General features: G+C 42.4%; 1 protein-coding gene across 1 annotated transcript in view; it reads right to left on the reverse strand.

Annotated features, from left to right (window-relative positions):
- Window positions 1-1,571, reverse strand: part of LOC135098065 (uncharacterized) — a 1,702-nt gene extending 131 nt beyond the window's left edge. Inside the window, exons 1-2 of the mRNA XM_064000277.1 lie at window positions 1,355-1,571; window positions 1-689 (exon numbers count right to left, since the gene is read on the reverse strand). The exon at window positions 1-689 is cut by the window's left edge and continues 131 nt beyond it. Of these exons, the coding sequence (XP_063856347.1) occupies window positions 354-689; window positions 1,355-1,549 (531 nt within the window). The 5' untranslated portion in view covers window positions 1,550-1,571 and the 3' untranslated portion in view covers window positions 1-353. The remainder of the gene's footprint in view (window positions 690-1,354) is intronic.
- Between the last annotated feature and the right edge of the window lie 11,279 nt (window positions 1,572-12,850).

Genomic DNA, 12,850 nt, shown 5'->3' on the forward strand with positions numbered 1-12,850 from the left:
CTCCAACCCTCTGATTCTTCCCTTGTCCTCTTCCTCTTCCTCACACACTCCATCACTCCATCCTCTATCTGTTTCCACCTTGAATGTTCTAATTTTCTTTCTCTCATCTTGTCTCCTTCACATACTCCATCCTTCATTTATTTCCATCCTTGCATGTTTAAGTCTTCTTATTCCCTTCCTATCCTCTCCCTCACACACTCCATCACTCCATCCTTCATTTGTTTCCATCCTTACTTGTTCAAATTCTCTCATTCACCTCTTATCCCTTCCGTCACAGACTCCATCACTCCATCCTTGCCTGCTCTTATTCTCTTATTCTCTTCTCATCCTTTCCCTAACAAGTTCCAACACCCTTACACTTCAGTGGAGGTCAAACCCTCTAACCCATAGCTTTCAACACCCAGCCTGCACATTCCAGATGCTGTCACACATCCCTCCTGCCTCCCAAACACTGTCACACATCCCTCCTGCCTCCCACAGAAGGGTTTCATATCCCCTACTACAGTGCCCAGCATTCCTGGAAGTCCTATCTTCCGGCTCCCACAGAAGGGTTTCACATCCCCTACTACAGTGCCCAGCATTCCTGGAAGTCCTATCTTGTCTTCGAATGTTCTGTAGTGCATGGTCTGGATCCCACCGAGGTACACGTGGCATTTCTGCTCCGTCATGTCCAGCAGCTGCTCTCGAACCTGTGTAGGAAGAGGTGGTGGTGGTGTACTTTTCCCTGTGATGGACGTGGAGCTGGTGTTTCCAAGAGTGGTTTTCTTTGCAGTGTTGTCAGTGAAAGGGAATAAAGTTGAAGGCTAGGTTTACTTGAGTGTCTGATATCCTAAGACTTTTAGTAATAGCAGGTGGTGATGGTAGGAGTAGTGCTGCAATAATAATCCGTCTATCTATATGCCAGGCTGCCAGTCCCACAGGAGCTGGTCCAGACAAAGCACCACACACTTATATACATATCATTAAGTAGTAGTAGAAGTAGTAGTAGTAGTAGTAGTAGTACTAGTAGTAGTAGTAGTAATAGTGGTTGTGGTAGTAGTGATGTTGGTAGTGGTGGTGGTGGTGGTAGTAGTAGTAGTAGTAGTAGTAGTAGTAATAGTAGTAGTAGTAGTAGTAGTAGTAGTAGTAGTAGAAGTAATAGTAATTAAAGTTATAACACCCAACTCTTCATCTCTTTCATCATCTAATTCTGTACACCATAAAAAAATTAACCAGAGAAAATGCAGTTTGAATTGTGTGGTCTCTCTCTCTCTCTCTCTCTCTCTCTCTCTCTCTCTCTCTCTCTCTCTCTCTCTCTCTCTCTCTCTCTCTCTCTCTCTCTCTCTCTCTCTCTCTCTCTCTCTCTCTCACACACCTGTGCAGGGTCAGCAATATCAATGACAGGCGATGTCATCCCATCCAGGTAGAGCACACCAGTGACAGGAGTTGTGTCTTGTATTTCAATGTGCTGCACCTCCCACCTCTGTATGACGTCCAGGGTCACTCGCTGCCTTTCGCTGATGGCCCGAAGGGTCCTTCTCCTGGTGAACTTTGTATGGAAGTCCTTCATAGCAAGAGTAAAGTCTGTTGTAGCTGTAAGAGAGAGAGAGATGTGTTGGCTTAAAATGTAACAAATAATGCTTCTCTTTATATGGATAAATTATTTTGTAGCTATGTTGACTTTGTAAGGATTTATTTATTTTTTTTTCTAGCTGTAAGAAAGATGCTATTGACTTGAAAAAAATAAAGAATAACATAATTCTGGTGTAGCTGAAAGATGCAACTGACTTCAAAGGCACAGAATGTTTCTCTCTGCGAATAACAACAACAACAACAAAAACAACAACAACAACAATAATAATAATAATAATAATAATAATAATAATAATAATAATAATAATAATAATAATAATAATGAAAATAATAACAATAATAATAATAATAATAATAATAATAATAATAATAATAATAATAATAATAATAGTAATAATAATAATAATAACAATAATAATAATAACAATAATAATAATAATAATAATAATAATAATAATAATAATAATAATAATAATAATAATAATAATAATAACAGTAACAATAACAACCTCTGGTCTGGAACTGTATCTCTAAATAAGCAGGCGTTCCCTTCTTCAATTCAAATTCTTGCGACTGCACAACTTCAAACTGTAGAATCAGTATTTTAACTTTCCTGACTCTGATGATGAAAGTTATATGATTGAGGTTGCAGTTAAGTAAGTTGAGAAGCTGAACAGATAAATACTAGTACACCACCTGTCTGTCTGTCCGTCTTTCTGTCAGTCAATCAGTTGATGGGGGACTGGTGGAGAGAGCAATCTGTGTTTGTCCGGCTTTCCATCACTCAGTCAGTCAGTCAGTAAGTCTGCTGATGGAGGACTGGTTGAGAGACCAATCTGTGTCTGTCTGTCTTTCAATCAGTCAGTCAGTCTGTTGATGGAGGACTGGTGGAGAGAGTAATCTGTGTCTGTCTGTCCGTCTTTCAATCAGTCAGTCAGTCTGTTGATGGAGGACTGGTGGAGAGAGTAATCTGTGTCTGTCGGTCCGTCTTTCAATCAGTCAGTCAGTCTGTTGATGGAGGACTGGTGGAGAGAGCAATCTGTGTCTGTCTGTCTACGTGATGCTTCCCTCCGCTGTTTCATTACGTAGACAAAATACATGAACAGGAAATATTAGTTTTAATTATTAATGGACTAGTGTGGTGCTGGTGGTGGTGGTGGCGACGGCATCAGTAGTATTCAGGTGTCATATCTGTAACGTAATAGGGAATGAAGGTAATGCGTATGCGATGGCAGCTTGAAGGTAACAATGGGGAGTTTTCACAACGAGTGGTTGTCAGCAGGTGGCAGCACAGACACACACTCTTCTCTCACATACAAGCAATATCAGATATACCTACACTGTTATTCTGTTTACATGAAGATGCAATGGGCTTATATAATATATTTTTCTACGTAATCCCTTCTAAGTAGTAACACAAGTAAACTCAAACTCTTTTCATTTACCTAAGTTGATTTTCTAGTGAATCGGCATTTAGATCTATTTGGTCATCTTAAGATTTCCAAATGAATACACTCTTGATTGGAAACGTCTTAATCTAGACGACAGTAAACATAAAGGCAACATGTCTGTGACAGTCAAAAGTCCAAAGTACATAGATCTCCTTCCTAGTTTATGGAAGCGGCAATTTTAATAAAAAGAACTGGCACCTCGAGTGTCCTGGCGATAGTAATGGTGTATCTCTAACCAAAACAAACACCTGACTCGGCCGCGCTGGTTGAACTTAAGAAACACGTTGTTGGACAAGAAGCTGAATGTTGGTGCGGTGCCCATCTCCACTACGCCCTAAGCAATGGATTACGGCAGCTGGACACTACAGCAGCAGCAGGATCGCCTGAGAGATGTTTGTTTTGCTTCTCAATTACTTTGCCTTGTCGCTCGCTTCGTGAGAGGGATGCTAAAATACCCACAAAAAAAAGAAAAAAAAAAAAACTAGAGCCATATATCACGATGTTAGTGAGTAGGTTGTGTCATGCTATATAGTACAGTGTGATTGTTTATTTATTTATTTTTTTCATCGTCCAAATCAATAGCTTTTATACTAATAATATGCTTTATTTAAGATAATGCTAGCAGTTTACTCGATAATCTCAAAAAAAAAAAAAATATTTGACCACATTCTGTCAATATTAACCATACCGGACATTGAAAAGTCGATACATCATTTCAATAGTATCATGATGATCAATGTTCTATGCATCTTTACGCACCTGGGATTTACTACAACAATATTCTAGCTCTCTTTCCTACAGTTAGATGAGCACCAACGACATCTAGCGGTTGAGTTCCAAAAACTCCCCATTGCATTAGTGAATACAATAGGTAGAGTTTTCAGTGCAGTGTTGAATGAGAGACTGTGTAAATGGATTGAGACAGCTGGAGTGCTGGTGAAGAACAGAATGGTTTTCGTGTGGAAAGGAGAGCTGAGGACATTATATTTGTGGTGAATGAAGTGATTGAGTAGAAAAAGAAGAATGGGGATGAATTGTACCTAGGTTTTCAGGATATAGAGAAAGCTTATGATAGAGTGAACAGAGAAATGCTAGAGTCTTAGAAAAGATTGGATTGAGTGCAAAGATAGTTAACATAGTGTAAAATATGTATGTGGACACAAGAGCTAGATACAGACTAGGAGACAGAAACAGACTGGGTGAAGACTGAGAGAGGAGTTAGGCAGGGCTGTACTCGTATATTGTCACCAACCCTTTTTTATCTTGTATACAGAGGAGCTAGCAGCCAGGATGAGAAGAATGAATGTAGGAGTAAGTGTGGGGAATGATAAAGTATGTGTGCTTCTTTATGCAGATGACGTAGTTGTTACGAGTGAAACGGCAGATGAGCTTCAAAGTTTGTTGGATGTAGTGGATGGCTATGGTAAAGACTTTGGAGTAAGGTTTAGCAGTGAGAAAAGCAAAGTGATGATTGTGAATAGGTCAGAGGATGAAAGTAATGTGGTATGGAGACTTGGAGAGAATAAGTTGAGACAGGTACAAGAATACAAGTACTTAGGGATGTGAATGAGTCCTAGTGGGTGTGCAAAGGCAAAAAATGAAAAGATAAGTATGGTAAACCAGTGGGTAGGTCGATTGGGAAGCGTGGCAAGGATGAGAGCAAGTAAGTATGATGTGTTGAGAGAAGTGTGGAAGAGTGTGGCTGTGCCATGTATAATGTATGCTATGGATATGATTGCATGGAATGAAAGTGAAATTGAGAAGTTAGAAGTGGACCAGAATAGAGTAGCAAGGATAGCACTGAGTGCACCGAGGTGCACAGCAGTTGAAGCCTTGAGAGGTGACATGGGATGGAGCACCTTTAGAAAAAGACTCACAAAAGCCACACTTAGGTACAAGATTAGGCTTGAGAGAATGGATGATACAAGAATAGCAAGGAAGGTGTACCTGTGGAATGAAAGTGGAAGCAAATGAAGAAGAGGTGCATGAAAATGACAGACAGGAATGGATTGCAAGTTGTGTGGGCGATAAGAATGGCTGGGAGGAATCAAAATGAGCGTGAATGGGTGGTAACAATAGGAGGCAGAGTGGGAGCCGAATGGGATGTGAGAAAATGGAAGAATGAGATAGACAAAGAAGTGAAATGTGTGGGACTGAATGAATGGAAAAATTAAATGGAAAGAAAGAAGACCCTGGAATGGTACAAGGAGAAAGAGGCTCCGAGGTATGAAAAGTGGTATGATGGAAGCCTGGGCGGTGATCTCTTCCGAGCGAGGGCACAGTGTATGGATGTGAATGCAAGGAGTTACAGGTGGTCTGAGTCCCGCAGCAAAGTGTGCCAGATGTGTGACATGGGAGAGGATGAGACGGTGGAACATGTGGTGCTGGAGTGTGTGCAGTATGCCAGAGACAGGAATGAGATGATGCAAGTGATACTGACTGAGTTAGGGCATGATAGGAATGAAAGAGTGGAGAAGACAGGAAATGAATGAATGGTGTTGTTGCTGTGACTGTGTAGAGAGGCGAATGAAAGGATGATTGAGGCGGTGAAAGAGTTTCTGGAGAGAATGTGGCGTGCCAGATGTAGGAACAATTAGGATAGAAGATGCTGTTCGTTTCTCTTTTTTTTTTTTTTTTCCTCTACAGGAGTTGCCGATCCAAAGGGTGATCCTGAGCCAGGCTGTACCATCAAGATCAAGACGGTGACTGGGAGAGGTGTGGGTGTCTGATAGTGACGAAAGAATGTCCTTGAAAGCACATGATAGTGATAGTATATTCAAGGCCATAATCTTTACCTTCTATCCTTCGCTGCCTAATTTCCCACAATCCCTCACGACTTTTGAGAGAGAGAGAGAGAGAGAGAGAGAGAGAGAGAGAGAGAGAGAGAGAGAGAGAGAGAGAGAGAGAGAGAGAATGCATGTTTCGCCTCCCACAAATGTAAACAAACGGTAACAGTGTATTTCCCCCCATTTCTCCCACTATTTCCTCCCCCATCACCTCAACACAGGGAGGGGAACCATTAGGCAACCATTAAAAAGCAGCAGGAACGCGTGACGGTTGAATTTAATGGAGATATGGGTAAAAGAATTAGACTCTGCACTTACACTTAGAATCTGACTGTTGTGGCGTCGACCTCAAAATGTCGAGATGAGTTTATTTGTATTTATTATTAATTTTGCTTTCTAGTGAGATTTTATGTTGTATTTTGTTGATATTAATTCTGCTGTGTCCCCTCTAGCCTCTTGTATCCCGCGTCACCAGGTCCTTCTTATCCAGGATTTCAAAGGGGGCAACTTCAGGGCCGTTTGCTCCCGGACTGTAGGATATTTATGCAATAAGGTGTGCAATATCTGTATTTATTTATTTACTCATATTTTTGTAATGTATACTCTATTTTTATATTTTTTATGCTTTACCCTAAAGTCTTTGCCCAAGGGGTGGGTGGCAAGGTCCGTCCTCCTCCTTTGTTGTATTTCATTATTAATACAACAATAAATGTATCAGTCAATCAATCAATCAATCCAGGGCCGTCAGAGATCTGCTAATTACTTACTGGCAAGACTGAAGATTACAACTTGTTTTGCTGGTCATCCTCTCAACTTAACTGGTCTTACCTAATGAATACAACAATAATTATATAAAAAAAAAAATAATAATATTAATAATATGCAATAATCTAGCAATACAGTTACTATAGCTCATTATTGAAATTCTTTGAGTTTTGAAACAAGATAGAAATTATGTTGTATAAGGTATGTGCATAAAAGAAAAGAGAAAAAAAACTGAATTGATCTTTGACTTTTATTTATTTATTTATTTATTTTATTTATTTATTTATTTATTTTTATTTTTTTTTTCAGTGCACCACATACATATTCCTTCATGAAGTTTTTCATATGAATATGAAAAGGTTTGGGCGACTCATGCGTTCAGATGCCACCATTGACTGGGTCTTCGGCTTCACACGGATTCCTTATGTTCATTTATTAAAGCTTCCAATAAAAGACCGTTATTGTTAGCACTTATAATATGAAGAGAGAGAGAGAGAGAGAGAGAGAGAGAGAGAGAGAGAGAGAGAGAGAGAGAGAGAGACTGACCAATGTCCCCTCCTCCTCCTCCCAGCTGTGTGTGTGTGTGTGTGTGTGTGTGTGTGTGTGTGTGTGTGTGTGTGTGTGTGTGTGATGAAATGGAGGCAGGATCATAAAATTAAGATGAATTAATGCAATAATATCTTTTATTTAAAATAATAATAATAATAATAATAACAAGAAGAAGAAGAAGAATTATAATAACAGTAATAACAATAATGTTACAAACGCATACAATTTAAGTAAGAGCCGTGAAGCAGAGCACAGGAGCAAGCAGTGACCTTGAAAAATCCGGAGTGACCTTGACAAGTAACCTGTTTACAAATACTATTTCTGATTAAAGCCCCATTCATATCCTTCCACAAAATGCTATAGTGGACATCCTCAAGGAAGAATAAGAGAAAGAGATAAGAAGAGAAAAGAAGGAGGAGGAGGAGGGGAGGAGGAATTGAGGAGGAAGAAATCAAAGTAATATCACTTTATTTACAAAAAACACAAGATTATACATCCTCCTCCTCTTCCTCCTCCTCCTCTTCCTTCATAGATGAGGTGGAGGTGGAGGTGTTTGTTACAGAATAGGTTCCCCTACTTTAATAAACCACAGAAAACGGATTTCACCTTGTCAACCAGCACCTGTCGCCTTGTCTCCGTTTTCTCTCTTTTTCTTTTCTTTTTTTTTTCTTTTTATATGTAGGAAAGACACTGGCCAAAGGCAACAAAAATCCAATAAAAAAATCTAATAAAAAAATGGCCACTGAGATGCCAGTCCCATAAAAGGGTCAAAGCAATAGTCAAAAATTGATGAATAACTGTCTTGTAACCTCCCTCTTGAAGGAATTCAAGTCATAGGAAGGTGGAAATACAGAAGCAGGCAGGGAGTTCCAGAGTTTACTAGAGAAAGGGATGAATGATTGAGAGTACTGGTTAACTCTTGCGTTAGAGAGGTGGACAGAATAAGGGTGAGAGAAAGAAGAAAGTCTTGTGCAGAGAGGCCGCGGAAGGAGGGGAGGCATGCAGTTAGCAAGATCAGAAGAGCAGTTAGCATGAAAATAGCGGTAGAAGACAGCTAGATATGCAACATTGCGGCGGTGAGAGAGAGGCTGAAGACAGTCAGTTAGAGGAGAGGAGTCGATGAGACGAAAAGCTTTTGATTCCACCCTGTCTAGAAGAGCAGTATGAGTGGAACCCCCCAGACATGTGAAGCACACTCCATACATGGACGGATAAGGCCCTTGTACAGAATTAGCAGCTGGGGGATGAGAAAAACTGGCGGAGACGTCTCAGAACACCTAACTTCATAGAAGCTGTTTTAGCTAGAGATGAGATGTGAAGTTTCCAGTTCAGATTATAAGTAAAGGACAGACCAAGGATGTTCAGTGTAGAAGAGGGGGACAGTTGAGTGTCATTGAAGAAGAGGGGATAGTTGTCTGGAAGGTTGTGTCGAGTTGACAGATGGAGGAATTGAGTTTTTGAGGCATTGAACAATACCAAGTTTGCTCTGCCCCAATCAGAAATTTTAGAAAAATCAGAAGTCAGGCGTTCTGTGGCTTCCCTGCATGATATATTTACCTCCTGAAGGGTTGGACGTTTATGAACGTGGAAAAGTGCAGAGTGGTATCATCAGCGTAGGAGTGGATAGGACAAGAAGTTTGGTTTAGAATATCATTAATGAATAATAAGAAGAGAGTGGATGACAGGACAGAACCCTGAGGAACACCACTGTTAATAGATTTAGGAGAAGAACAGTGACCGTCTACCACAGCAGCAATAGAACGTTCAGAAAGAAAACTTGAAATGAAGTTACAGAGAGAAGGATAGAAACCGTAGCAGGGTAGTTTGGAAATGAAAGCTTTGTGCCAGACTCTATCAAAAGCTTTTGATATGTCCAAGGCAACAGTAAAAGTTTCACCAAAATCTCTAAAAGAGGATGACCAAGACTCAGTAAGGAAAGCCAGAAGATCACCAGTAGAGCGGCCTTGACGGAACCCATACTGGCGATCAGATAGAAGGTTGTGAAGTGATAGATGTTTAAGAATCTTCCTGTTGAGGATAGATTAAAAAACTTTAGATAGGCAGGAAATTAAAGCAATAGGACGGTAGTTTGAGAGATGAGAACGGTCACCCTTTTTAGGAACAGGTTGAATGTAGGCAAACTTCCAGCAAGAAGGAAAGGTAGATGATGACAAACAGAGCTGAAAGAGTTTCACTAGGCAAGGTGCAAGCATGGAGGCACTGTTTCGGAGAACAATAGGAGGGACCCCATCAGGTCCATAAGCCTTCCGAGGGTTTAGGCCAGCGAGGGCATGGAAAACATCATTGCGAAGAATTTTAATAGGTGGCATGAAGTAGTCAGAGGGTGGAAGAGAGGGAGGAACAAGCCCAGAATCGTCCAAGGTAGTGTTTTTAGCAAAGGTTTGAGCGAAGAGTTCAGCTTTAGAAATAGATGTGATAGCAGTGGTGCCATCTGGTTAAAATAGAGGAGGGAAAGAAGAAGCAAAGTTATTGGAAATATTTTTTGGCTAGATGCCAGAAATCACGAGGGGAGTTAGATCTTGAAAGGTTTTGACATTTTCTGTTAATGAAGGAGTTTTTGGCTAGTTGGAGAACAGATCTGGCATGGTTCCGGGCAGAAATATAAACTGCATGAGATTCTGGTGATGGAAAGCTTAAGTACCTTTTGTGGGCCACGTCTCTATCATGTATAGCACGAGAACAAGCTGTGTTAAACCAAGGTTTAGAAGGTTTAGGACGAGAAAAAGAGTGAGGAATGTACGCCTCCATGCCAGACACTATCACCTCTGTTATACACTCAGCACACAAAGACGGGTCTCTGACACGGAAGCAGTAGTCATTCCAAGGAAAATCAGCAAAATACCTCCTCAGGTCCCCCCAACTAGCAGAGGCAAAACGCCAGAGGCACCTTTGCTTAGGGGGATCCTGAGGAGGGATTGGAGTGATAGGACAAGACAAAGATATGAGATTGTGATCGGAAGAGCCTAACGGAGAAGAAAGGGTGACAGAATAAGCAGAAGGATTAGAGGTCAGGAAAAGGTCAAGAATGTTGGGCGTATCTCCAAGACGGTCAGGAATACGAGTAGTGTATTGTACCAATTGCTCTAGGTCATGGAGGATAGCAAAGTTGTAGGCTAGTTCACCAGGATGGTCAGTGAAGGGAGAGGAAAGCCAAAGCTGGTGGTGAACATTGAAGTCTCCAAGAATGGAGATCTCTGCAAAAGGGAAGAGGGTCAGAATGTGCTCCATTTTGAAAGTTAAGTAGTCAAAGAATTTCTTATAGTCAGAGGAGTTAGGTGAGAGGTATACAGCACAGATAAATTTAGTATGAGAGTGACTCTGTAGTCGTAGCCAGATGGTGGAAAACTCGGAAGATTCAAGAGCGTGGGCACGAGAGCAGGTTAAGTCATTGCGCACATAAACGCAGCATCCAGCTTTGGATCGAAAATGAGGATAGAGAAAGTAGGAGGGAACAGAAAAGGGGCTACTGTCAGTTGCCTCAGACACCTGAGTTTCAGTGAGGAAAAGATGAGGTTTAGAAGAGGAGAGGTGGTGTTCTACAGATTGAAAATTAGATCTTAGACCGCGAATGTTGCAGAAGTTAATGAAGAAAAAGTTGAGGGGGGTGTCAAGACACTTAGGGTCGTCAACAGAAAGGCAGTCCGACCTGGGGACATTTATGGTCCCCTCCCCAGATGGGGACTCCGAGGCTGGTGTAGGAGTCGCCATGATGATTTTAAAATTTTTGAGTGAAGGGTTTGTGTTTTATTAGGTGCTTGTAGTTTTGTGTGGAGGAAGAGAGTTGTCTTTAGAGGGCAGGCTGTGACTGCCCCCTTGTGTTGTGAGACACAAAGGGAAACGTTCAGTGAGGTCACAGCTGGGTTTAATGATAAGTTCACAGCACCCCCTGAACAGTGCTTCATGTCTAAAGCGGAGTGCTTTAGACCTCACTGGGAGTAATTATCGTTTCGGCAGGTGTCTACTGCCTCCTTCTGTTCCCTCGATGCAGTTACAACGAAGGGTTTAGTTCGATGCAGCCACAACGAGAGTGTTGCCTCGATGCAACCACAACGAGCTTGCTCCTTCGATATAACTACAACGAGATTGTTTTTCGATGCAGCCACAACGAAGGGTTTGGCTCGATGCAACCGCAACGAGATTGTTGCCTCGATGCAGCCACAACGAGCTTGCTCCTTCGATGTAGCTACAACGAGATTGTTGCCTCGATGCAGCCACAACGAAGGGTTTGGCTCGATGCAGCCACAACGAAGGGTTTGGCTCGATGCAGCCACAACGAAGGGTTTGGCTCGATGCAGCCACAACGAGATTGTTGCCTCGATGCAACCACAACGAGCTTGCGCATTCGATGTAGCTACAACAAGATTGTTGCCTCGATGCAGTCACAACGAAGGGTTTGGCTCGATGCAGCCACAACGAGATTGTTGCCTCGATGCAGCCAGAACTAGCTTGCTCCTTTGATGTAGCTACAACGAGATTGTTGCCTCGATGTAGCCACAACGAAGGGGTTGGCTCGATGCAGACACAACGAGATTGTTGCCTCGATGCAGCCACAACGAAGGGTTTGGCTCGATGCAGCCACAACGAATTTTTTGGATCGATGCAGCCACAATGACATTGTTGCCTCGATGCAGCCACAACGAGCTTGCTCCTTCGATGTATTTACAACGAGATTGTTGCCTCGATGCAGTTACAACGAAGGGTTTGGCTCCATGCAGCCACAACGAGCTTGCTCCTTCGATGTAGCTACAACGAGATTGTTGCCTCGATGCAGTCACAACGAGCTTGCGCCTTCGATGTAGCTACAACGAGATTGTTGCCTCGATGCACCTACAACAAACGGATTGGCTCGATGTAACTACAACGAGATTGTTGCCTTGTTGTAGCCACAACGAAGGGTTTGGCTCGATGCAGCCACAACGAGATTGTTGCCTCGATGCAGCCACAACGAACTTGCTCCTTCGATGTAGCTACAACGAGATTGTTGCCTCGATGCAGCCACAACGAGCTTGCTCCTTCGATGTAGCTACAACGAGATTGTTGCCTCGATGCAGCCACAACGAGCTTGCTCCTTCGATGTAGCTACAACGAGATTGTTGCCTCGATGCACCTACAACAAACGGATTGGCTTGATGCAGCCACAACGAGATTGTTGCCTCGATGCAGCCACAACGAGCATCCTTTGATGTAGCTACAACGAGATTGTTGCCTCGATGCAGCCACAACGAAGGGTTTGGCTCGATGCAGACATATCGAGATTGTTGCCTCGATGCAGCCACAACGAGCTTGCTCCTTCGATGTAGCTACAACGAGATTGTTGCCTCGATGCACCTACAACGAAGGGATTTTCTCGATGCAGCCACAACGAGATTGTTGCCTCGATGCAGTTACAACGAGCTTTCTCCTTCGATGTAGCTACAACGAGATTGTTGCCTCGATGCAGTTACAACGAAGGGTTTGGCTCGATGCAGCCACAACGAGATTGTTGCCTCGATGCAGCCACAACGAGCTTTCTCCTTCGATGTAGCTACAACGAGATTGTTGCCTCGATGCAGCCACAACGAGCTTTCTCCTTCGATGTAGCCACAACGAGATTGTTGCCTCGATGCAGTTACAACGAAGGGTTTGGCTCGATGCAGCCACAACGAGATTGTTGCCTCGATGCAGCCACAACGAGCTTGCTCCTTCGATGTAGCTACAACGAGATTG

Source organism: Scylla paramamosain, unplaced genomic scaffold, assembly GCF_035594125.1.
Source record: "Scylla paramamosain isolate STU-SP2022 unplaced genomic scaffold, ASM3559412v1 Contig43, whole genome shotgun sequence".
Taxonomy (NCBI): Eukaryota; Metazoa; Arthropoda; class Malacostraca; order Decapoda; family Portunidae; genus Scylla; species Scylla paramamosain.